The sequence below is a fragment of the Amblyomma maculatum genome, chromosome 1 (assembly GCF_055883805.1).
Source record: "Amblyomma maculatum isolate TAMU_Amacu chromosome 1, ASM5588380v1, whole genome shotgun sequence".
In the NCBI taxonomy this organism is placed as follows: Eukaryota; Metazoa; Arthropoda; class Arachnida; order Ixodida; family Ixodidae; genus Amblyomma; species Amblyomma maculatum.
Genome location: NC_139344.1, coordinates 304,155,839 through 304,182,967, shown reverse-complemented (window position 1 = coordinate 304,182,967; position 27,129 = coordinate 304,155,839). Strand labels below are relative to the sequence as shown.

The 27,129-nt window shown below is 41.8% G+C and overlaps 2 protein-coding genes across 11 annotated transcripts in view; one reads left to right on the top strand and one right to left on the bottom strand.

The window, feature by feature from the left end:
- Positions 1–12,465: 12,465 nt before the first annotated feature.
- Positions 12,466–27,129, top strand: part of LOC146206971 (uncharacterized) — a 138,765-nt gene continuing 124,101 nt past the window's right edge. For 6 of the 10 annotated variants that reach the window (XR_014703896.1, XR_014703872.1, XR_014703864.1 and 3 more), the window contains exons 1-2: positions 12,854–12,998; positions 18,426–18,557. Coding sequence is in view for 4 of the 10 variants with exons in the window: in XM_084588379.1 (XP_084444505.1) it covers positions 12,963–12,998; positions 18,426–18,557; positions 19,117–19,136 (188 nt within the window). In the remaining 6 variants the exon portion in view is untranslated. Of the gene's footprint in view, positions 12,999–18,425; positions 18,558–19,116; positions 19,137–27,129 lie in introns of all 10 variants that reach the window. The other 4 variants (XM_084588379.1, XM_084588452.1, XM_084588600.1 and 1 more) reach the window with 2 other exon arrangements.
- On the bottom strand, positions 18,389–25,745 carry LOC146206974 (uncharacterized). Its single transcript, XM_084587577.1, has 2 exons — positions 20,316–25,745; positions 18,389–18,527 (listed from the first exon to the last, which is right to left on the bottom strand). Exon 1 carries the CDS (start codon positions 25,600–25,602, stop codon positions 20,602–20,604), a length of 5,001 nt encoding a protein of 1,666 aa, XP_084443703.1. The 5' UTR covers positions 25,603–25,745; the 3' UTR covers positions 18,389–18,527; positions 20,316–20,601.

Genomic DNA, 27,129 nt, shown 5'->3' with positions numbered 1-27,129 from the left:
TTGCTTCTGTAGGTGCTTTAACTGTGTCCTTCTCTACCAAGAATATTTTGCAAGGTTTGTCTCTCATCTTGATTTATTGTTATGTGCTAGTTAAGCAATACATTTTTAAGGCGTCTGCTCAGACTTACTTTGCAGGTTTGGCACGGGTCCTGTCGTGGAAGCGCAGGCCGGGTCCGGGCCATGTAATCATTGCCGATGGGCTTGGAACCATGGGCCCGGGATGGTCTTCAAATGTGGGCCAGGGAAGGGGCTGGAAAACCCAACCCGTGCAGGGCTCTATTAAGGAGTGTAAGAAACTAAAGGTACAGGAAAAAAAAAAATCACACACACATAATGGGAGTTCAGTAGCGGGTTCATTACTTCGAAGCACCGCTACGTGGTCTCCGTGCTACAATGGAGTTGTCTAAACGGTATTTACGTTATCATTTCTGTTGTCTCAACAGAGCTTATCCTTTTGTCGTGCCCGACGCAAACTAGGTAAAATTTCATCAAGGGTACGCAGAATATCATCCATATAGCTGCCGCTTTTGGCTGTAAAAGGTTCAGTGCTAGTTTCGAGCTTTTGGTGCTCAATATGTATCACTAGTTTCAAGCTAGTGATGCTCGAGCGATATCATAGGCAAGTACTTCACCCGGATGTGATCAAAACGAACAGCGTATGGAGAATCGGGGCCAAGAACGAAAAAAGCATAAAATGAGCTTCGTCGCCCTAAGCAGCTAATCACTGACGAGTGCCGTGAGTATCTGGTTGATAGAAGACAATGCATCAAGCGCCAGTTAGCAGCATCATAAGACAGTGCAGTGCTCGCCTTCAACCGTGCTAAATTGGCGCGTGCTGTAAGTGCATACCTTGGCACAAATCCCTGCAGTATGTGACAAATAAGAACGGTAAGCGGACAGCATATAAACACGAACATTGCACGCAAAAGGGGCAGCTAAAATTTGAACATGGCGGCACCTTCGTTGGCGTGCTTTGTCCACAACTAAACAAATCTTTTCACAGACCGGGCACTAACCTTTCTGTACCGAAGCCGCAGCAGATGTGCCAGGGTTGTTCATGGCGCGCACACCAGTCAGTTCGATCGCACCCGTCCGTGCAACAGGCACAGTCTCGTTTACTACAACAAAAGCCACGGCACCAAACCGCCGCCGCGTCACCGGCGGCACCCCCAAGCAGGGTGGGTGGTGGGTGGCGGGCAATGAGCGGTGGCCCGCCGGCACGCCGTGCCCCCAACTAGGGACAATCTGACCTAGGGATTGCTAGGGATTCAGGGCGGCTGTCCAGCAAAAATCCAGGCAACACTGGCATTATTCATGGCGAGTTTTAGCCGCTCCCGCGCTGGCGAGCGCCAGGAGTGCCAGGAGTGGAGGAGCGTGTGGGTGGGCGCTGCTTTAGGTCTGCTTAAAGGCCCGTTCATGCCCATCTACTACATCTACCTTGGTCAGCATTGCGCGCAGAATGACGGAGTTTGGACGCGCTTGATTGTGACATCGGGCTTCTGGGCTTCGGGTTCGGCTGTGCATTGTGCACTTCACTCGACGCAAGGAAATTCGTCTCCCCGTGGGCTGCTTATCTCGTTGTCTTCGTATTCCGCCTTCAAATACGAAAGAACTGCAGTCGCTGCAGTGTTCTATTCCATAGCTCTCAGGCGGTACGTTAAGGCACTGCAGTTATCTCCGAAATCGTTCTGCGGCCAGCTAGGCTACTCGTCCGCAATCAATTCAGTGCTAGAATTTCGTGAAAAACAATTTGATAGAATCGCCTGTCAAAAAGGAACTGCAGTCAGGAACAGCTGGTGAATATTTGAGGTTGCTTTTGGTACTTACATAAAACTACATGTATGAGCGCGAATTGGGTTTGCATTGTGGCTCAGCAGTGTGGCTGATCAAGCTATGTTGGTAGGTCAGCAAAAACGGGACATAATGCAGACTCCTGTTTTTGGAAGGTGCACTTGTACTCTGCAGTATATGCCTTGTATCTGAAATAACTCAGCCCTTCTTGCGGAGCCTCTCCGCCCATATTTCAATAAAGTTGCCATCTTTTAGATATTTGTCAAGTCAGTGCAGTGCAGTCTTTTGGCTTGTTCTTGTGTGAAAAAAAAAAAAAAATGATTTCCATGGAAATCAGTTTCTAAACACGCTTTTGGAACAGACTCGAAGCTCCAATTTGATTAAATTGAACATTCCAGTTGGGCAGTTCAGCTAAGGCTTCCAATCTTAATGCTTATTCTGCCGGCACTGACCTGAAATGGCAGCTCCAAGCAGGCGACAGGCAAGCATGCATATGACACATAAACCATACGAACCTACATATATACCGGAAGAGTTGACACAATCTTTTCTTTTTGGGACCTCGCACATTGGACCCTACTTAGTAGCAGATCTTCAGGGATCAAAGTTACTTCGTTTAATCAACTGCTGTGGTCGTAGAAATTATGCAAACTACACAGCAGTTTAAGTTGCAACATTTGTTTATTGAATGTTCAACAGGGCCTTCTAATTGGATGTTCCAATGTGATTGCCAATCAGAAGTAGAAAAACCATTTGAGCTACATGATTACATTCACAAGTCCAGCTGGCATGTCTTATTTAATCTACTTCATTCCTAATAGACATAATGGTATCTTTTTTTTTTTTTTGTCTGGGTTAAATTGGCACCATACTTGGCAAAATTACTGTTCAAAAGCAGTTTAATTACATTACCAATTACTTGCAAGCAGTGTTAAAAATGTAATGAAATTACTAATTACTGCTCCCAAAAAGTAGTAACATTACAATTACCTCTGCAGAGCAAATTCCTTCTCATTTACTGTCTGGATTTCATCCATATAGAAACTAAGTAAAGCTTGTGAACAAAACTTTTCCCCAGACACTAGAGCACATTCTTTCATCTTACCGCCAAATTCTATCCAGTGAAACTATTCCCTCTCCTTTTCCTACATAACAGGCTATTAAAAATATGACAATGGCAACAAAACAACAAAAACAGAATCATGGTCAAACAATCGCCACATTCATTGCACTCAAAGAAGTAATAAGAGGCAAACTCGGTGCCTTGCTCTCGCGGCGAGCTGCTTCCACCGTTCTAAGCCACTGAATGATATGATTTATAGATTCCATGTTCGCGGGACCATGGCAGCTTGCGCTGGGTAATTTTCACACCATGAACATTTCCGCCTGTCTCTTCCCCCCCCCCCCCCCCCCCCAACTCCTTTTTCGCCCATGATGACAAGTGTAACAAAGCGCCACTGTGCCTATAGCTGATGCAACAGTGAGTGTTACTGCGCACTTTCAACTAGTTTTGACCTTCAACCATTTTGCACCGCTGTCGCTTCGATGGACCCTCGACGCCTTACATGTACCTGCTTTGAGAATGGTTGTGACCCTTGGACACACAGTTCTACTCAATTCTGTATTTTTTTGTTCATCCATCACTGTGGGACAGGCTTGCCGCATATGTCATTACTGCTTTCTTAGCATTGTACCGGGAGTGCATGATATGATGTATAGAAACAGCAGTTATTCACTTTAGCAAAAGTAATCTTGAAATGAATGAATTACTTTCAGTGCTTAAAGTCTGGCTCTGTCAGAGAGGGTACTCTAGAAATTCGAGCATATTATATACGATCATATTATATACGAAGGAGGTTTTCGTGATCATTTTATGACATGCACCCAAAAAAATTAATCCCTGTGCTCTGCAAGCATGATCGACAAACAATATGTGACATAAAGCAGCTTATAGTGAAACAACAAAGCGTTAGCACTTGTAACATATGTAATATTGTTTCCTGAAACCACTATCTTGTAGCACAGTTCACATCGAGAACTGAATTTCTGACTGGTTGCGAAGAAAACTTTATAAGAGTAAATAAGTTTAAATAGAAATTTTGCAAATAAATGTATTTGAGTAAACTTTATAGGAGCAGCGAGAGTGCTATGTTCTTTAAAACACTTTACACAGGAAGCACAATCTTAATCGCACTTTAAATGTAAAATCAACTAGGTAGGAAAAATATATTTTATAATTTTTACACTTCAAGTGAACCCATTGACAATTAGCAAGAAATATTGTAAGAACTACCAGCTTGGTCTGTTTGACTGGTGACGAGTACAACATCTGAATAATATTGTGTAAGCATATTGACAATTTGCTCAGCCAGCACCTAAAACACAGTGTGCACTGAACCAGCAAAATCGAAGAGATGGTATGTGTGTAGAATAACTTAACTAGTTCCAGCCTCTGTGTAGAGGGACTGACCTTTGTTTTCTTCATTGCAGATTTTAGAAATTCTGATTCTTACTAAAACAAAGCAATAATTCTTAAAACAACTTGCTGCAAAATTTTCTAACAATCATAAGCATTCTCTGATTGCCACTGAGAAGAGTAAAAGGTTGCACCTGCTTCATATTCGTGCAGTGCTGGACACCCAATATATTCAAGTCTCAGACCTCTCGTAAAAACTGGTGAGGGTTCTTGGACGCCGCGACACCCCCCTGACTTTAAGCTCTGCTTTTGATAATCTTTTGATGTGTCTAAAATAATAATGTGGACTATTGTGAGTTGCACATTTATTGTAATGCTAGTGTAGTGCATCTGACAAGTATATTCCCACTGAAATCAGCACTAGCAGGTAATCTATATGTCTCAAAAGGCAAGCATGATACCTTGCTTGTGACCACTGATAAGATAGAAACTTGGAGGATGACAAAAAGACTTGAAATTGAATGTTGGAAAATTACCAGTGCACACAGGACAGGGACAAGGAAGAGAACACCACAAGCAAAGGTAGGAAGAGAGCCTAGTGGATTAGTGAACAAGCGGGAAGTCAAAGGCAAGGTATTCAGCAGTTAGTTGTAAAGGAATGAATTCTAGGAAAATATATATTACCAAGGGGACCCAGATAGCCAGGTGGGCTTAGGAAGTAGACAGCCTGTAGGGATAAAGCATAGTTTACATTGGAGAGGGTTAGTTGGAGAGAAACTAGAGGCCTTTATCCTGTATAGTGAATGTGGTTATGCTAATGATATGTAACTTGAAACTTGCATGCCCTGGAGAGGCATGCTGTGTTGTACATTTTCATTGCCTAAAAGAAACTCTGAGATATTTAGTGTTTTAAAACATCTGCATTGTAGTCATATTAATACACGCTGTTTCACAGGCAGCTGAATTTGACATACATTTAAGATGGCGGACATATCAAGCACATTGATTTGAGCGTACTAAAATTGCTCTTAGTAATAGGTTTGAGTCGGTTTATGAGCTTTAACATCCCAGAGGGACTCGGGCTATGCCACATGCTGTAGTGGAGGGCTTTGTAAATTTTTACCACCTGTGCACTGACATCGCAGAGCACATGGGCACCTTGCTTTTCTTGCTGCCAAAAAGCAGTTTCCACAGCCATGATTCGATCCCATATTCTTGGATAGAGCAGTCGAGCGCCCAGTCACTGAGCTGTTGAGGTGCTATTTAAATACTTATACTTACCATGTGGATTGAACTATATATAGACATACGCACATCAAATGAAAAAAAGCAAAGTCATATATGGGAGGCAAGATGGAATTGCAGTTTCACTTCACTGTGCCATGCATGTTCTAGAGCGTACAGTTTTACTGATTCTGACAGAATGTATATGATAATATCGATAGTACTAATTGGTAACTTGCATTTAGAAACACTGAGCTTTGTTCACCACTTGATGCAGCATATAATTATGTCCAGTGCAGGAGGGTTCTTGCATCAAGCTTTCTGTGTCAGGTAGTGGCTGCTTGGCACAGCCAGGCAGCTACAGGTCAACTGCCAGAATGTGTTGATGTGAAGCAATTTGAGAACAAATTATTTGTTCCATATGACAAGAAATGAAGCTCACTAATTTAGCAGATTGAACAGTTTTGTTTTGCATGAGAGGATGACAGCACACAAAAATGGATAGGGGCACATATGGCAACAAACAACGATATGCTTGGTGAGCACTCATTTGTTTGGTCATTCCTTCAAGGAAAGGAATGATGAATTGTGTCTTCGTCATTTCTGAGCCGTTCATTCCTGTCTTCCAAGGTTTCAGTAATCTTTAAGGGAGGAGATAAGAATGAAATATATAACTGCCGACCAATTTTCATTCGACCGTTTTTGTTTTTTTTCAAAAGCTCTAGAGAAAGTTATAGTTAAAAAAACTGAGAACTCTTCGATAAACACTCTTTACTATTAATGACAATCAGTTCGGCTTTTGCAAACGATGGTCCACTGAATCTGCTCAGCTGCTGCAAAATGAAATTATTTTACAGGGTTTTGAATGTAAGAACACAACGCTAGGCATGTTTGTAGACTTTGGTAAAATGCATGAACTCCTCAGTCATAACATATTACTTCATAAACTTAAAAGGTATGGCATCCGCGGCTCTCTTCTTAATCTGTTTCTCTCATATAGTCGGCGTAAACAGGCTGTCTGTACTGATGGTAACCTGTCTGGTTTAAAAACTATACAATGTGGAGCTTCCCAGGGTAGCCCTCTGGGTCCGTTTCTTTTTAGTGCTTATATTAATGATATGGTTATATAAACTTGCTTTCAATGTTCTGTAAGCTGATGATACAAGCTTTTTCTTACTGACTCATCCACAGGTAACCTATTAAAAAGAGGGAACATTGTTCTTCAGTCATTAAACAGATGGTTAATATCAAATGAACTTGTTAATTGTCGATAGTAAGAAATTTAAAACAGTTTTCTTTTGACCTTTAAACTTTAAAGGAACTTTATCAGCACTCATTTTACTTACCTTAAAACTTAATAATACAATAGAAATTATCGACAGCTTTAAATCATTTGCTGTTATTTTTGATGCACATATGAAAGGAACAGAACAGATTACATATATTGCAAAGAGAGTGTCACAGTCTGTTGGCATCCTTTGCAGGTGTCACTGAGAATTTTCTCCAAATCTAAAGTTGATAATCTACAACACAATATTTCAATCTTATCTTAACTATTGCCATTTGGTCTGGACCATCACATAAAGCACTAACATTACTAAGGTACTAATGCTTCAAAAGAAAGTAATTAGATTAATAGCCGGGGACAGTTATACAGCTCATACAGCACATTTTTTTTTCCTTAAATATGAGATTATTTGTATTCAAATACCGGCTAGTATATTATCTGAGGTTCTATTCTTCCACAGCAGCTGCTTTTCTTATGTCCCTGGCGGAAATGTCCATGGCGTGAACAGTACCAATTGTGCAAGCTGTTGTGGCCAAGTGGAAAATATATAATGCTCATTTATTCATTTTATGGTTAAGATATGAAGCAGTAATCTACCAGTTTGCGTACTGCAATTACTTCATTTATATTTGCAGCCGAAAATGAAGCTAGCTTCCAGTAGAGCACTTGGAAAATATACTATTTAAAATATTAATGGGACTGGTATGTTTCAAGCAATTTAAGATAAACAGGCCTAGCTCTTGCTTTCTAATTTCACCTTGAAATAAAAAAAAAATTCGCATCCGACCCGACCAAATGACCAATTGAACTGAAATGATAACAGTAACCTCGCTGTAGCAAACTCGGAGTTAATTGTAAAACTCAAGTCCCAATTCATGTTCAGTAGACGACTGTAAATATTTGAACTTTTATAGTAAAGACATTTTTGACAAGAATCGGTTATATATAGTATCTGGCAGCGGCGACGTACTTCCCATGAAATGACATCGCCGCACGCGCGATACAGAATCGCGAGGCAAAGTTTTCTTAAACTGGCTTTACCACTAGACTTTCAGCTGTGCTAAGAAGCTAACTTTACGTAGGCCTAGGAGCTGTGAGGGAAAGCATGCGGTGTGTAGGAAAAAAACAAAACAAAGAAAACAAAGGAATGTGGAAAGAAGGTGGCGCGGTTCATTCGGAGAGCAAAAGGGCAGCGAGAAGTACGGAAGGAACGAAACGGCCTGACGTTCACAACAATTATTGTGCAGTGCGAGGCATGCGGTGGCAAGAATTAGTGCATGAATGCGGAACGCCTTTGCTTCACTTGGCTGTCGCGTGCATTTCTCGTTGATTGCCTCTTCGATGACAAACAGCGGAAAGTGATGCTGTGTTCTTGCAAGGCTTTGGTTTTCACATGAAATCAAACTCAGTTGTATTCGATTGTTGTGTATGCATGCTTGAGGTATGCTTCCACGAGATGTAAAAAAAAATCTTATAGCCGAAAAAAAAAAAAGAAAGAAAATTGCGCATAAAGATTTGAGAGAGATGGAAGGTATTTTAGAGTGTTTTATTTTTATAAAGCAGCAACACATATATATTTATTAAGCCATTTATAATAGACAGCACATCTGCGCCATATATATCATCACAATTATACTGATTTAGTAAAGACCCTTATATAGTCAATATAAAGTCATGATCGGACCAGCAATATATATTGCTGGTCCGATCGTGACTTTACTATTAAAGGGTTCATTCAACCTGAATCAGTGCTTTCAAGGCCTGCATTATATGACCTCTTAGCTCCCATTTTGCAGCCAGGTCAAGAAAGAAAGTCATTGTCCCATGTTCCCTATAGAATACTATGCCTCCAAGATATATATTTTTGATTCGCACCATCTTTCAGACCTGGTATATCTGGTTGATCGTTACCAACTAGCCCGACAGATCGTGTTATTCTGGTATATCTCTTTTTGACCCCTATAGAACTTTGCCATGTCATATTCTGTTCCCACCTTAACTATTGCACGCTGATATATGGGGGGCAACTACTAATAATAGACACCAAGTACACTTCTGCGTCTAGAAAAGAAAGTTATTTCCCAGGGAGCACCAAAATATTGGAGCAATGTAACATTTTTGTTTCATTTGAACATTATTTTGATGTTATCAGTGTCTTTATTTGAAATATTTTAGCAATAGGGGACATATTAGGCTGGTATAATGTGTTGATAAACATTTAAGTAATATAAATCTAACTTGTATGCAACATAAATGTAACATTCGTGAAAGTGTAGAGTAACCTTGCCGAGCATGTAGGCCCGCTCACGATGGTACACAGCTTGCGCGCTTTGCAAAGACCACAATACAGCACAACTACATATAACAGCACAACTTCTACACTCACCTCTGAACAAGTCATTTAGAGTCATGCTTTTATATCCATAGCCGATGGGTGTGCAAGGAGTCATAGTGACGAATGAATAATAATCAAAACTCTCTAACAAAATATTAGGGCTGCTTTCATTCTACGGCAGGCATAATTTCAAAGCTCTAGTTGAAAAGAAATATGTTATTGAAAAAACATGGTTACTGGAAGAAAAAGGCCAAAAGTGCTGGGACTTAGTGTTCAAAATGTATATTCTATGTTGCTTTATATATTTATGATCCAAATATTATTTAATATTTCGCAGACAATATTAGAATAACATTTGTTTGTAACATTAAAGTAATGTTTGCAATATGCAACATAAAACATTATATAACATTATTATAATATTTGGCAGTTATTAATAATATAATGTTTCTTTTGAATGTTACAACTATGTGACAGAACGTTAGGCAACCTTCAGGCAAGTTAACAATTTTGTAACATCATTCTAATGTTTGGTGCTACGTAGTTGCATAAACAATGTATTGTATTTACATCCTTCAACAGAGGTTATCATGCATTCAGCATCAAACTGTGAATATCATTACAATCTTTTTTATCAATTCGACTTTGCTTATGAAAAATGTCAATTTTTAATGACCCAATCAGGGGAAGCACTATGTTTCAATATTTTTAACATGTGCCTATGAAAAAGGGATGATACATTACCAAACTAATTACCTTCCTCACTCTTTACTATCTTTCCAATCCCTGTCATATGACAGTCACACATAAAGTTTTGTGTTCAATATGTTTCTAGAGTGACCTGTTTTTCTATTTTATTGTGCAATATGATACCTAATTCATTCAACCTAAAAATGGGACTTTTTTGTGCATTTTTCTATATTATTGTACATATAGTAATGTTGCATATTGTCAGTACTTTGGTTCATTTTTCATTTATATGCATGCAAAGCTGAATGTCTTTGCTAGAAACTTCTTTGAACAATTCTGTTGCTTCCTTGACCTCGTCCTTAAGCTGTCTCTACAGCTTTCTGTCAGAGAGTCTGTAAATGAAATGTTGAGCATAAACATGAATTGCTTTCAATTGATTTGAATTGCCTAGTGAAAAAATAATAAAAAAGAGCCCCATTTACAGCTGGACTGTTGAACTGAAGATCACTTCTTTCCAGCTGGAAACCATATATATTTCTTCCAGAATGACATATTTTTCGAGCTGAATTATATATTGCACTGGAAAACCTGTTGATCAGGAATGTTTTTACTTCCTGATGGAAAATTGACATTTCCAGTCAAACAGCTAGAAAATTTGCAGCTAGAGTGCAACAACAGTCATAGTGACATATGAACTGCACAACACTAAACAACATGCAACTCGATGCATCGTCCATATGGATACCATATGCATAGAGCCAAGCATACAACATACCATGCCATCATTAAGAGCCTTTACTTGTGATGTTAAACGTATGTCATCAGACCAGGTGGTTCATATAAGATTTGGTGAAAATGAGTACAGAAGCCTTCTCCTTGATTGTTCATGTAAACAGAAAAAAGAGGGGTGGTATAGTAAGCAAACCTTTATAACAAAATTATATATATATTTGTGCATGCGCTCTGTTTCAGGCAGAATTTAAGAGATTTAGGTGCAAATTATACTTTTATTTAAAAATGTATTTGCGGTAATAAAGAAAGCGGCAAAATTCTGCAACCTGTACTGCTTGAAGTATATTTTTATTATGTTGTTTTATAGTTATTATTGAAACCGTATAATGTGGAGTACACTATATATCAAAGCAATTTTTCTTTGTAATGTTAAATTCATGTTTATAATACAGCATAACAATATTATTTGTCAACTTATAACAGCATATTATAACATTGAAAAGATCAGCTATTACTTATGTAACACAAGCATTAATACAACTGACATACCAGTTTTGTTATTCTAATGTTGCTACCTATAGTTGAAGAATTCTTTGACAATTTTAGCAGATTGATGCGCTCCACTGCTGATTTGCTTCTTGTTCATTGTTTGACATAGATGAAGCATGTGTGTATGAGCGGAGGTCTTGTCATCACCTTTGCATGCGGTTCACTAATCGGGCAAGCACTTTACATTAAAATAACCAATATGTGCAGCAATCTCGTCCTTTGCACTAAATTGCAGAATATAGTCACAAAATTTCCAGTTAGGAATTTTCACTGTTGATCGTTTTTATCATATATCACATTAACCGATCACTACCACTGCTTTGCCGGATTTTGCACACGTAATATACATGCAGCACGACAGCCAGTGAAGAGGATATATCAAGCACATAAAAAAAAAAAAATCATAAGGGGTGGGCTTTACAGTAACATAAGTCGACATGCAGAGAAGCCCCCTGTTTGTCCGTTTGCATACTGAAAACATCCCGACATCATTCTGCAGTTTTTTTTTTTTCTTAAAAAAAAAAGTGTATCTGGGAAATCAAATTGGAACGAGGCAGTAAGTAAATATTTTCCAGTGCTGAATGGGGCAGATGTGCCGGGTGTGGTTCAACCAGCATGAATTAACGAAAGATTTTAGCTCTTTATTATTATTTTGCATAATAACCACGGCTCATTTCGTGATATATTCCACCAGCTATTATGCCCAAGCATCCTGTTCTTCCTGTAGTATATGTGTCACTGTGTGTATGTGCTCTAATGATTCGGCGCGCACGTATACGTACACCGCGCGCACTGCCGCGACCCTCCGTAGTAATACAGCGCGTTGCACAATTAGAGGCGCGATGTAGAATGCTTCTCCCAGCTAAACTGTGGAATCCTCGCAGTTAAAATTTTGCACAAAAAGGGCATTTTGTCGCTAGTATTTTTTAATATGAAATTTGTTTGGGGTGCTTGCCTGATTCGATTAAAAGAAGTCAGTTGTTCCCATCTTATGCGGCGGCAATGACCGCTGCCCCAGCAATGGTACTGGTGGCGCCACCTCATGCTGCTACAACAACTCTGTAGCAGGAAAAGAGGGGGCGAACGTTTCTGGCAGAAGGTTTGAGTTGTTGTAAGCAGCATGAGGTAGCGCCACCAGTGCCATCGCTGGGGTAGCGGCTCGTCTGCCGTCGTCGCCGCCGCTTAAGATGAGAACATCTGACTTCTTTTGATCGAATCAGGCATGTACCCCAAACAGATTTGGTATTAAAATATACTAGCAACAAAATACCATTTCTGTGCAAAATTTGAACTGCAAGGATGCCGCGGTTTTGCTGGGAGAGGTACACCGCGCCTCTAATTGTGCAACACGCTAAACTTGCGAGCGGGCTAGTTCTATAGGACTCCGACGACCTCTGGCGCTGCATGGTTATACACAAACACAACACTTGTTTAATTCTCTTGTGTGTGTGTTGTGTTTGTGTATAACCATGCAGCGCCAGAGGTCGTCGGGGACGCGACCCTCCAGTCTTACTCGCATTTCATATAACCCAGAGCTGCTTACACTAAAGCTTTACGGATAATATATAGCTACGCTTCGGCGTCGTTTGGTCGGATGTTCTGCTCACTGCAATTCCCTGAGACATCGAAATTGTATACTATCTCGTGTCTCCTGAGGCCGCGTCGTCTGCCATCTCAGTGTCATAGCTGCCATGCCATGAACAGTGGATGGCGCAACCGACGAAAACTAAAACAGACTATATATGCACACCTCTAAAGCCTTCAATTTAATTTTTAAAGTACAATATTAACATTTGCAGTTGCCCTCTTTTTATTTTTTTAGTTAACAAAATGCTGCACTGCTGCAAGCTACGTTCACTGCGGGATGCATTACAAATGGCGGCGGAGATGTTTGGATTTGCTGTCATCTTGCGGGGCCATACACCATATTACTACTGATGACATCGAAAACGCTTCCCGCATTGAATGTATTGGTAAGATTCTCTTAGTATTACTGAAGGTTATAAAAAAAATATTCACAATGGCTTTATTGCATCAGTCATTCATCGCAAAATTTGCGCATAGCTGTAAACTTTCCTTGTGCCCCTCGAAACTAGGAGGTATGGTTTGTTCACGTCGTTTGTATACAAGCGGGGCAGTGTGTGTACTTGTGAGGTTTGTGTGCTTGCGAGTTTCTTATATCAGCCCCTTCGGTCAAGTCTTCTCAGGTGTGCAGTTCTGTACTTGCAGTAGTATGTATGTACAGTTTGGCTCAGTATGCATATGGCTGCAAATCAAAGCCGTTCAGTTTTTTCAGAAACTTGGTGCTTGAAAATTTCGTCATTATCCGGGGTTTGAAACCGGGATCACCACCTGTCCCCGGCAGTCGGTCTACCAACTGAAATGTGCAGCAGATTAGATGCTAGGCGAGAGCGAATTGACGAACAGCTCGAAATGGGAATAGCTGCTGCAGTATACCGCGAATGGCTGCACCCTTTTGCGACTTGACTTGAAAAATTACGCAGGAATCTGCCGTCAAAGTAGATGACTCAACATTTTACGGGAGCTCCGCTGAGTGTTTCGGGCTGTTTACAAACATGAACACTCCATGATGCCTGAAATTTATGTTTATAACTGGTTATAAGTGAGAGAAACCAAGTACAGTTTTAAAAAGCTGTTGATGCAATGTTGGATCGCAGTATGTAGTCCATGAAACGACGTGACATGATTTGGGTAATCAACAGGGAAGATGGGATTTTGTTATTTGCAACCTTGCCTTTTTCGTTGCTGTAATCTGCAACTTTCATCTTCTCTCTCTTTTTAGTAGTTTGTGACTTTCTAGACTATGGTTTCTTTCAATTGGCCGATTTGGGCTACTTGTTAAAACTGGCTGTTTTCAACTGGGCTATTTGTTAAAATGTGGATAAGATAGAGTAGGTGTGTTCAAGCCCACCTGTGTGCACACAGCACACATAGACTGCACTGCAGGTGAGTCCCCATACTTTTGTATGGTCATCAACACACCTTTCTAGAGCGCTGAAACGCCACCATGTCGCGTAAATAAAGGGAAATATGAGGTGTGACAAAATAAACGAGACAAGTGTGTAGCTTGAAAAAAGAGTTGAGTTGGCAACAACTGCTTTGCTGACATCCCACACACCTCCCCTATTCATGCACTAAAAATACTTAAATTAGCAAAGAAAAGTCACAGTTTTGGAGTGATGGATGGCTGTTGCAATAGGACAATGCACCCGCTCACATGACCATATCTGTCAAGCAGTTTCTGACCAGCAAAAACATTACTGTGATGGAGCATCCTACTTATTTGGCTCCATGCGACTTTTTTTATTTCCTAAAGTTAAATCTTGCTTAAAGGGAACCAATTTTGTCTTATTTGTAGAGGTTCAGGCAAAAACAGAGAATCTCCTGAAGGGCCTTCCAAAAACCTCGTTCCAGAACTGTTACCAGCAATGGCAGAAGTGCAGAAGTGTGTGAATGCTGAGGTGACTACTTTGAAGGTGATAATGTCACAGAGAACTGATTCTAAAAGTGCAGTAATTTATTGGACCAGTCTCGTTTTTTTTGTGTCACACCTCGTATTTTTATCAGGTGCTCGGGTCAGGTGGGGTATGGGGTGAGACCTAAGGTGCATAGGCGTACTCTTTGCCTTGGCAACTGCGTTGTGCCAGTTCCAGAGTATCTGAGCCAAGATAACACTTTCTTAGCACCACTGCATACTGCTGCAGCACTCTAGCCTGGCGTGCTGATTACAGTACTATAATTAGTTAAATGTCAAGAATGCTGTGCCAAATACCCCTGTAAGAAGGCCCTCCTGCCAGTAGAATCAATTTTTTCAGTGTCACCATAGGCTGGGCAAGTTCTTCCTTTCATTTGTTCAAGGCACTGAACACTATCGTCAAAACAACACCCCTTGTCACCTGCTGGCATGAGAAGAGAAAAAACTCAGTTACTGGAAGGTTCCTCTCAGTTGATGTCATTGGTCGAAGGGCTTCCTTTGAAGAATTTTGCCGCTGCATTCTTGACCCGTAACCGACTGTTGTTCACATTGAAAGCCCCTTTTGTGTGCCCCTGCCGATTCCCATGGTGGGATCTTTTTATCACTGTAGCTCGGGGTGGAAAAATTAGGTGCGCTATTGCAGTATTTCCTGCACAAACCTGAGACAAAGAGATGGCGCTCTTCATACCACACTCTCTGTAGATCACAGTAAATCCACTTGCAGTAATGCTCACAGCATCCAGCATTTGCATGTAAAAAATCGAGATCATCTAGTTTCTGTCAATTCCATGTCTAAAAAAAAATGCTCTCCACAATGCACATTGCAAATGCTGTTTATTCCATCACAGCAACTGGGTTCACTACTGTGATGTGTGTGCCAAATCTGGTCACATCAGATGGTTATGAGAATAGGAGGTGCCAATTTTACCAAACATATTGCGTGTGCATATAACAATAGCACACAGATTACAAAAACGTTTCCTGCATACTTGAACAAAGCTGCTTCCAAGAAGTAAATTTCCATTGCATGCAGAGGTGAATCTTTGCTGTAGCACTGTAATATTTGTGAATGTAAAAGTCCTCCCTTGCCATCCAAGCCAACTCGTTTGTTCTGCGCATTGCATACTTTCTCTAGTCAGGCTTCATATCCTCATTTTTTAATGTGCATAGCTAAATGTGCCGGTGCTTTTGTTTTTTTCTTAATAATAAAGGATTGGTTGTGAGGAAAAGGGAGGGATTGTTAAATGAATGAAAAAAGATTGGCCAATCTATTGAAGTCGAGGAGGGAGTGCTGATATGGTTCCTGTTTCCAAGCAGGATACGAAGACATCATTGCACAATGATGGATCTGACCAAAAGGAGGCTATATGGAAAAAATACTTCAGCGGAACACTTCATAAAGGGCATGTCATGCTTATTTTGGCAGCCACTTTTACTATCATTGCAACAGTACAGCTAGCAGTGCTGACAAAAGGTTTTTCACTCTTGCCAATTTCTGGGAATTGCAAGTTTTTTTGCAAGGGATCACCTTATGCCACACTATTTGCACTGAACTTGCAGAATAGCCTCTCGGGCAGAATGTCAGGCCTTCTGAAGTTTCGTTGATCACTGTAATGCCCCACACTCTTTCATCCTTTGTGTCGCAGTTCTCAGAAAACTAAGTGCTGGAGCGTAACCATGTTTCTTTAAGGACAGCTACTTCTATGTCCTTTGTAAGAAGTGTAAACTCAAGCCGGAGTTTTCTTCATGACGGCCCTGCTGTTAATGTTTATAACTATCGCCATCTCTGTGTTTAATTTTTGCTGCTATTATTTCTAAGTCTTCATAGTGTTCTACCCATGCATGTGCAATTTTCTGGGTTTTACTTTTTGTGTATCTAGCTTGGCGTTAATGTCGTCATTTCTTCCATACGTGGAGCTGTGCTAATGCTTTTATTCCTTTTCAGCAAAACAAATCTTTGCTTCGTTTGCTTTCATGCATCAGTTTCCTTCTTGTAGTCTTGCAGTTTAATGAATACCTTTTTGCAAGCTTTCTTCCTTTGGCAGTTACCAGTTTAAAGCAATAGATGACCAGGCTGAAGACCGCCAAGGCAGGGAATGCAGGGAATGGCACAGAGGCATGTTGAAAAGGAAAAACACAAAATTGCATTTATTGACCTGCAGTCAAAAGGAATTTGGAGAACAGTGGGAAAATGCAGCGAATGACGCAGAGGCATGTGAAACAGTAAAACACAAACATGGCATTTATTGGCTAGCAAGTAAAAAGGAATTTAGGGGACATCAACACTGCCTGTAAAAATGTGACTCAACGTCACTAATCGTTCCTCTCTATGGCTCGGTTTGCAGTTTGCGCACAGGCACTTTGCTACTTGCTTAATTTCACTTAATTTTGTGCCTCTGCTATCTCACACATACTCATTAATTAGCATGCAGCCGTAAGCATCATGTGAAAGGTCACTCGGCACAGATATAAAGCCCGCTTCGACCAAAACATACAAACATCGTTGTAAGGCCTAGGGGTAGCACATCTGACTTGGCATCCAACAGTTCCAGGTTTGATTCCTGTCCTTCCCTCCGTAAAGCTACTACCAACCTGGCTATGTCATGTGGTCTCAAGACATCATACAACCCACAGGCTGATCAATGCTTGGCTATGCCATCTCCCATTTAACATGTACCAGATGCATGTCTATGACTTTTTGTCTACAGTACTGACAGATTTTCTGCAGAGCGGGACCATTAACACTGTCACATTGATACACAAGTACTTACAGGAGTAGAATGACCATAACACAAGATATTTGGTACTCATAGCAAAGAACCCAACAATTACACACTCATTTAAGTTTTTGGGAATAGGCAGGAAGTTGGGATGGAGCAGATTAAAATTTTTAAGGGTATGGGGAGCCTCAGTCTGCTAGCCAGCGTTTCGACAAGAAGGATTGTCATCATCTAGGCAATGCATTCATCACTGGCAAAAAAAAAATTAAAAAAAAAGAATCGAAGAATGGGAAAGGCACAGTAACTGTCTCACGTTTCTGTGGACACCTGAACCATGCTCTGAGGGAAGGGATGGAGGAGGGAATGAAAGACTGAAGACAAAAGAACAATGAGGCATCCACTTAAATTTTGCCTAGAAGGGTACAATAATGACAGCATTAACAGGTCCCGTTTGCAGCTTCTCTTGCGAACTTACATTCCTACTTATGCACTTTACAACACCCTTAATCAGTAATTTCTTAATTTCCTCTTCTGCTATCTCATACATACTCTTTGTATAGTAATAAGCTACTATATTATGTGAAAGACTACCTAGCATAGATATAAAGCCTCGCTTAACAAAAACATACAGACATGTTTGCGTGGCCTTGAGTCGGGATGTCCCACTCTGAATGCAAAGTTCCTCAGAAGGAAATAGGCTTGGGTAGGTTGGTAAATCATCTTAACTCAGGAAGCATAGCGCAGGAAGACTGGAAAACGAGGACAACACAGGACTAGCGCTAGCCCTGTGTTGTCCTCGTTCTCCGTTCTTCCCGCGCTGTGCTTCCCGAGCAAAGTTCCTGGAGGGTTGGATTGCCTTCGTCCTGCTATATGAAATGACAAGCCTGAAGCTTCTGTCAAATCGGCCATATCACATGGTCGCATGATGTCGCAGAACCCTGCAATTGATCAGTGTCCGACCATGTCCGCTGCCAGCCATGCCCGTGATTTTTAGCTCAATTCAGATGCTGGAGTTTTCTAGAAAATGGGACTTTCAGCCTTATTGCATTGAAAGGTGCGGTAGCAGAGGGCTCCGAATTATTTTAAGGTACTGTGGTAAGTGACGACCTTGTGCTGTACAGCCTTTTACATGTCATGTGCATTACAGTATCATTGACAGCAGTTAAATGGGCCTCCACTTTCAGGAGGAAGACTGCCGAGGAAGTGGACAGGGCAGTAAGATGGCAAACTTGAACTTGAAAGAAGTGCTGTCCAGGCATGAGGCATGTGTGTCCAAGCATGAGGAACTGCGACAAATGACGCAAAGAGGAAATCAGGTTGAAGTTGAGCCCTACAGTACTCAACTTTAGGGCCTTTGCATGAATGCTTTGTATATATTTTTTAATATACTTACAAACTTTCAAGACAACAGCACAATGTCAATGTAAACATTGCTGGAGAGAGTGGGAGCTAGTTGCACCATCAAGTTAAACAGAAAGTCGAGCTAGTTATTACTATGTGATACTTTAGCATAAGCAGTGCAAATACAAAGGACAGGAACTCAAAGACAGAGCAGTGCCAGTCCTCCTCTAGTTCAGTCTTTTGTTATTAAAAGACAGTCTTGAGATACTTACCAGCATGAGCAATTTGTCTGCAACAGGTGCTTTAAGAGTTGAAAAGGTTATGTGCATGCTTTTAGAAGTACTCATACCCATCAGCCGTTAACAACACCATAAAGATAACTCATAAAGGTCTTCTTGAGTATCTTCCCAATCTAGTGCACTGGGGTGAGCTTGAGGCTTTTCTCTCCTTGATGCAGAGTGATAATGTGCCAGTTGCTTATGTGCTTTTCCTGACCTTAGTTAACATCTCACTGTCCCTTTAATCTGCCTGCAGGAGGAGCATTCAGAGGACAGGTACAAAATCTTTCGCTGTTGCAAATTTGAGGTGGTCTAAGGAACTATAATGCATACCTACATAGAGCTTAGTAGAACATTAAGAATATGCTCACTGCATCATGCCTGTGCTAATTGTGAGCCTACGTAAAGCCTACAAGGTATATAAGTTTTTTGTCCTAATATATACATATATATATTTTTTGTCTTGCAACATGCACCATATTTTATTCACTGTTTCAGCTACAACTGTCAGTGAATGTCAAAAATACATTCTTTAGTTAGAAGAGCAATTTCTTCAGCATAGCATTGTCAGCTGTGGTCTGCATTAGACTACTGCTAAGCTGTGTTAACTAGCTAACTGGCAGTGGCACAGGTAGAAATATTTTTTTGGGGATGTTGTGTGCCACCGGGAAAAAAAAAAAAAAAAATGGGCTAAGCAAAAAAAGGAGAAAGAAGGAGGATAGCTGCGCTCTGGCTGGCTGGTTGACAAATATTAATTAGCTAGCCTTTTAACTATTACTGCTAAACTCTCTGTTGTGGCCCAGTGCAAATAATATACATACAAATTTTTTAATTTGTGAAAATGCCATTTCTGTGTTGCAGTGCGAGGAATTTCGGGCCACACTCGACAGAAGTGAAACTGAGTGGATGCAGACAGTTCTAGCCACACAAACAAATGTGTGTTGCACAATGGCACAGCTATCCCGTGGTCTCTTTTTTAAGGCACCCGGTAGGGAGCAGTGAGGGACTGAGCTTGTGACAGGTGTGCAACAAGTACTTGCAGGCTTGGCATGCACCCGAGTTTGGCTCGTAATTCCTGTTGGTGTTGTGATGAAGAGAATGGCATTTGCGAAAAACTAAAACTGATATGAATATTATTTGCAGTACACTATAAATCTCTCAAGAAATAAAGACCTGACCAGTAATGGGTAAAAGGATAACTGTTTAATATTAGTTCCTGGCAGCTAACCTGTCTCAGCTGTATTTAACTGTTGCCCATCACAGCTGACAATGTTATGCTGAATGAAGTGATCTTCCAGTTTGAAAATCCTATTTTGAATTATTGCCAACAGTGCAACACCTCTTATACTGCTTATTGCTGTCAAGGCTGATAGCCAGCATACATCAGTACAAAGCGCACTGTTGCAGATACCAAAGGTGTGATAATTAGCGGGACATTGCCAAGTGTGAGATTACCGTGGTAGGATGGGAAGGTGGTGTACTTGACCTTGAAAACTTCCACTTCAGGTAAAAAGGCAGCAAGCTTTGCGGAAGGAGTGCCATGTTAACCTGGAAAGAAATAACAGAAACAAGCAGCAAAACCAAAAAAGCAACGAAGAGATAGCAGAGCAAGCATAAACTCGGCAGCAAATTTTCTTTTTTTATTTGGAAGTGGGGAGGGGGGGGGGTAATTTGCTTAGCTGTGAACTTAAACAAAGGAGAAAGAGAGAAACATTTGGGCTAAAAAGAGTAATCCAGCAATTCATGAGTTCATAATTTGGAGTTTTTCCTTAGCGCTAGCTGAACATGACTGTGAGCAGAAGAATACCTTGCCATCTAAATTTCCTTTTAATTTTTGAATGCAGTCCCTGTGAAAAGATTTAAGGCATAGACCACATTTAATATTTCCAGTCGTTGGGCCATTCAGTGGCTGCCTGCAGACACAGTGTAAGTTATACACAAATATTCTTGGCCGCACATGAACAGTTAAAGAAATAGTTTCTGGGAAGTCATCTATGGTGCCTTTCTTTATACACTCTAGTAAATGGCTCCGTAGCATACCCTGATTAAGATTCATTACTGATGGATCTCTGTCAGATGCTATGTAATACATATTAGCAATTGCAAACAAGCCACAGTCCAAAGTGGTACCCTGATTTTGAGCGGGTTTGATGCTGATCGTTAATGTTGAAAATGGCATTTTTAATATGTGACATATCTGTTTAACGGCATCAGGGGGTATATCTTCATCAATGGAATCATACACATATACTGTATTTGGGGGCGCACATGCATTAGTGACAGTAAGCCAGTGATCTGGGTTGCGAGTATGCAAGATCTGAACAAATGGGCCCTTCACTTGAGAAAAACGTAGCCTTTGTCCCAATAGAACATCTTGAAACCCTCCCATATAAGAAAATTTTTGACGAATCAAGTACTGGGCAACATTAATGACACTGTCTGACAGTGAACTATGTCTAGCAATAGCCTCTAGATCTCTGTCACATAATGAATAGAGCTTATAAATTTGCAACGTCTCGGCTTTAACAGAAGCAAGGTCTATTGTATTTTGCTTTGTCGAGCTCACCTCAGTGCCATTCACTTTAATGGGACGCACTGTGCTGGCCTTAACTGCAGGTACTACAGGCTTATTAGTGCTTCCATAACTATTTCCTGTATTTATGGGACTTGGTTGGTGAACTAGTGGGCTTGTCCTGTTTTGCTGTACTGAAAACAATCGCTTAGTAGCTTTCACTTTTTTTGGACGACCTCTTCTGGCCTTAACTACAGGTATTACAAGCTTAATATTCCCAAAGCTACTTCCTGTATTTAAGGTGCTCGTTTGTTGAACTGCTGGGCTTGTTTGAATTGTTAAACCTTGTAAATTTTGCCCAGCCTGACTTTGCTGTGCATATGCTGCTGTGAGCTGTCTTCCAAATGCCTTAATAGCCAAAACATTTTCTCGCGCCTCTTTTTCACTTCCCATGGATGCAATATTTGCGACACTCTTGGCCATAATCTCAAGCTCCTTGTACACCCAGCAGAATATCTTTTGCGGTGTGTTTAGCTTAAGAGGTGAAGATACCTGAATGCTACTTGTTACTACTGGCTTTGTGGGCGTAGCTGTAGGGCTTTCACTTAAAAAATGCTCCTTTTGCCATCTGCTAGGAATGCATGCTGTATCGAGTACTCTTTCCTGTGCAAATGAGCGGACTGCCATTATATGCGAACAAGGCAAGCCGTACTGGTTGAAAAAAGTACATGTACAGCTGTCCAGATTTTGACTGACACAATAGTCTTTACTTCCTAAAGCCACATTAAATGAGTTGAGAAGTGAACTGACTTGATAATTAGCAGTCTTAAATTTTTCATATTGTTCGAGCAGTTTATCTTTAGCTTCTGATGTGCAGCAACGGGACAGTTCTAATTGAAATTCATCTATACAATTTACATTTACATTAATCTTCATTTCCTTCAGCTTTGCAAACTGTAGAGAGGCGGCGTCATTGTCAACATACTCTATCAATCCTCCTACAGCCTCCACTAAATGCATACCAGGACGAAGGAAACTTTTAAGCTTTTGATTGTGGCTTTCAATTCGGTTATTTGTATTATTTCCTAGGGTTACAAGGCTTTTCCTGTAAGCATGCACCCACATCTCTCCACACGAGTCCCACTGCTGCATATAATAGGAAAAGAATCCAGCAGGAGCTACATTACGCAATTGATCTAACATGTCAGAGTACTCTTGATGAGTTTGAGAATAGACTAATGCTTTTACAAGTGGAAGGAGTAATTTTCGTTGCCCTCTTGCTTTATCATTAATATTTCTATGGAGGCAATTCAGCACGTGCCATGTGCACAGTAAAATTGTGCTGTTCGGAAGAAGAGAACTGAGGATACGCATTTCGTTCATGTCTTTATCTATCATTACCACCTTACATCCTGATACAACAAATGGATTAAATTGTATAAATTTTTCAAACATGGCCCTTATAATTTCAGCGGTTTCATTTTGTACGAATGCGTAGCAGACGCACCGCCCACGCCCACGGCCATCTTCGATGAGAACAGAGTACAAAACATAACCTTCAATATTAACTTTATATGTCCCATCTACAAATATAACATCAGGATATTTTTCCAGCATCTCACGCATCTCACTTGTTTGGAACAAGATAAACTGCAACTCATGTTGATTGTCTTTTTCGTAATGAATGGCCCAGTTTGGATTTCTTTCAATTAAAGTTTCTACCTGCTGAACTAGCATTTGCCCGTGAGTCTCCTTATTTCGAACTGGTACAGAGTAAATTTGTTTTAAATTGTTTACATCTTTCGTAGTTAAAGTTTTACCCGTCTTTTGTTGAACAAGTTTCTTGAACTCTTTCGAAGCAACGTTACATTTCACCAGATCACATAGTTGATTTTTTTCATTACTGTTCAGAAGTCTTTGGTTTGTGTATAAATTGTAATGACTAAGGTCGTGATTGTGCACAGTTTTCAGCTGAATTATTTTGTAGTGCAGAGATGGAGACTTGTGAAGAGCCAGTGAAACAAGCATTTCACAACCAATGCTGTTGTAAGACTGGTTTGGACGTTTTCCAGTACTGCGTATCCTAGCATTACCGCTATGAATACAGCGATAAGTAATTCTCAAAAATTCATAATGTTTAGATCCTGACTCTAAGGGGTTTTTGTTTGACCTAGCGACATGAACGACATGCTTCCCCTCCTTACACCACTCATCAAAACATTCCTTAAAAGAAACAAAACTATCAAATGTGCCATTCAGGCAAATTTTGCTCCCTCCCCCTCCAGATATTGTGTTAGAAGCCTTAGTTGCATGAACATGGGCAAGGGTTACATCTTCACAAAGCTCACTATGGCAGCCTGGTGCTAAAGGCAGGAGATGCTCAGATGGGGTATCAATTAGCCAAGTGTCACCAAGGCCACCAGTTGCTCTCTCCCTTTCCTGTTTAAGAGATTCTATTTTTTGGATAGCTTGACTGTCTGGCATATCACATAAGTTAGATTTTCTGCACAAAGCAGATGCTACCAGACAGCGTCTGCGTCGCTTGGCAGCACTGGGCTGTGCACTGCTCACTGTGCCACCCTCATGCGCAGACTTTTGCACCTTAGAGTGAGCCTGGTCATTGAAATTGCCAACTTCTCCATAAGGTACTGAAGCAGCCAAACGACGCCGTCGCCGCTTAGCAGCACCGGACTTCGCTTTGATTAGGCTAGTATTCACGACACATTTGCATGCACTCTGGCCTTCTTTAGATGGTGATCGTGCACGGCTTTTGCAGCCAGTAACCTCTAGGACAACACCGCACAAAACAGCTGCAAAGTCTGCCAGCTCACAATTTTTTTGGTGGTGGCTGGCCACACAGCTGTCACAGGCAATGCTGCGCAGGTCACTAGCTTGCCCTTCACCGTCCACACAGCATGCTGCAGTAGAAGGAGGCGCACAGGCATTTCTGTAAAAGTGTGCCTGCACTGTCCTCACTACTGCAGAATAAGGTGTGGCACGCTGCAAGGGCTTGGCACCTGTTTTGGCAAGTACTCTGGTGTCTCTGCCTGTGGCAGAGCTTGAACCTTTTCCTTGCCGAAACAGTGCCGCAGCCTTCCGCTTCTTCTTTGATACAAGTACCCACTCACTGTTGCCATGGTTGCAGACAGCCTTTGGTACAGTTGCTTTAGGAGCACTGACTGTACCTTCCTCTATGGAAGAGCACACAGCAGGGCTGCTTTTGTGCGACACCTGTGAGGCTCCACCATTCACCTTGGCACAGGTGGTGCTTGCACCTTGGCTGAGAGTCATAGGCTTGGTAAAAGGCACACAGCCTTCAAGCCTCTTCTCAGCCTTTCCCCATCCGGGTACACCTGAGCCATGGGACACAGAGGAAGGCAGGCTGTCCCAGGTAGTCCAAACTTTACAACCTTTTTGCCGGACACGAACACCTCCAACAAGCACAAAGCCAGCTCCCCAAAGGGTAGCTGGAAGCTGGTCAGTGCCGCCCCGTTGCAAAGGAGTATTGTTTGTTCCCTGGACAGGAGCAGGAGTTGCAGGTTGCTTGCTTACTACTCCTAAAGTACAAATAGATGAATATAGAGGAGGAAAGTCTGCCTCACAAATCATGGCCTCCCTGGCTGGCTTGGCCCAGCCAGTCCAACTTGTGGATACCCGACTCTCCTGGTACCTCTGTTGAATGGACCGCCTCTCAGCAACAGCAGCCAGGCTGCAGGCCTCCTGGTAGAGATACTCCGCCAGCACCTGGTTTCCTTGCCGGCTCGGGTGCACACCATCGCGGCTCAGGTAGCTGCTCCAGCATCCAACCAAGCCGCCCAGGAAGCGGAAACCCCGCTCGCGGCATAGCTCCTGTAATGCAGCGTTTACCTGCCTGTACCGCTCGTTCGTGCGGTGCAGCTGAGTTTCGCTTTCAGCAACCCTATACTCGTTCTGCCCTCGTGGGAGAACGGCGGAGAAAGCTACTTGCATCGAAGATTTGCTCTTGACAATGCCGCTAGCCAACCGACGGTACTTCTCAATGCACATGCTAACACTCTCAAGAGTGTTGTTCGTGCCAACATGAATAATGAGAACGTCGATGTCGAATAGCTGAGTAGCTACCGCCGAGAGCAAATTTTCTATCTTTATCCCTCTCTGTGCACTCACATCAACAGCCAGACCAGGACGCGATGGAAAATACTGATTAACATATTTCACCATTGAATCACCGGCCACCAAAACCCGATTCATGTTGATCTGTGCAGCGCAGATTAACAGAGGTAGAGAAGTTTAAAACCTGTTTAAAACACGCAATTCAACACACGACTGACGTCAATCGCAACAGTTAACAGAAAGCGAGGATTAACAAAAATGCGAACTGACTTGAATCGCAACACAGCGAAGATTAACAAACTAAAAAAACAATAATAAAAAACGAAAAGCAACTGTACACGCAAATTAACGTGCAAATTAGGACAATCGGCACAAACGCCTAGCGTTATATCGAATTCTAGAAAAACTTATCGCAGGAGAAAATGCTTGTTGGGGCGTCTTGAACAGGCCAAGGACGATGCAGCCGATGGATGAGAATCCTAGGCAAAGTCTGAGCGTGGATTTGAGCAGAGACCTGATCCAGACACCCGCCTGCCTGAGTGCCTCCTTGCTGCTTTCTCTCTCGACTAGAACTTTCGCACTTCAGCCTCGCTGGGAGAGGGATTAGAACGGCCCATTCATGTTTCGAGACTTCAGCAGTTGCGCGCCGCGCGCCGATTGGTTGGCAAGGCTCCGCGATTGCTTCCGCACAGCGCGCTGGTTGGTTGGTAAACTTATGACACTTGGGTAGCCAGGTGAGGGTGGGGAAGGGGCGTGAGCAGGGCAGCGACACGCACTTGGCCTGCTCTACCTTCAAAGCCCAGCCTACAATGCGAAGCTGTAGCTGTGCATTGTAGCCCCCAAAATTGTCTTTTTCTTTCTTTTTTCTTTTTTTTCTTTTTTTTTTTTGCAAGTGCGGTAATTGTTTGCCAGCTTTCACAATTTGTCCCCTTTATATATCAGTGAGAGCAGGCAAGGAAATGGCATGTGGCGGGCAAGGAATGGAGAGGGGGGGAATCGAACTGCGGAACGAGAGCAGGCCGTCCACTGATCAGAGCGGTCACCCGCACCTGGGGCGCTGACAAAGTGTCGGCAGAAATTGCATCGCAGTGTCATAGGATCAGGCAGACGGCAACGCTAAATAAAAGTCTGTACATATCTTTCACATAAAATCGCGACATCCTGCAAAAAATGCCCCGAAACTCTGAAGGGATTCTCAGTGGGTGCGTAAGTGACGGTTTGTTTCGATAGTAATTACAGGAAAAAATGGAACTTGGCACAATTGGACAAGCGTGAGTCCCCTGGTGGCTAGCTTTAGCCCCTGTTTTTGCCGTGTGTGCACACTGCCCGAAATTGGGCAATTGGCATCGTGCGTGAAAAACAGCACGCCTTTCGGTTGTATATTGCACAGCAGCGTTAAACTGCAAATTTACTCCTTGGCTATTTGATTATCTCGGCTACCGAAACCCGACACCGCATATCTTCCGCTCACGCTATAACCTCGAACATATACATGAGTGTAAATTCCATGCACGAGACATTTAACCAGAAACGAAGCTACATGCAGATGAGCACTTAATTGGCCAGTCCTTTCCTAAACGCCTAAAGAACATCGCTGTTCGTACGGAAGCGGATCATACGCATAGCGAAACCTACCAGTGCCCCCAAAATAAAACGGAGCACACG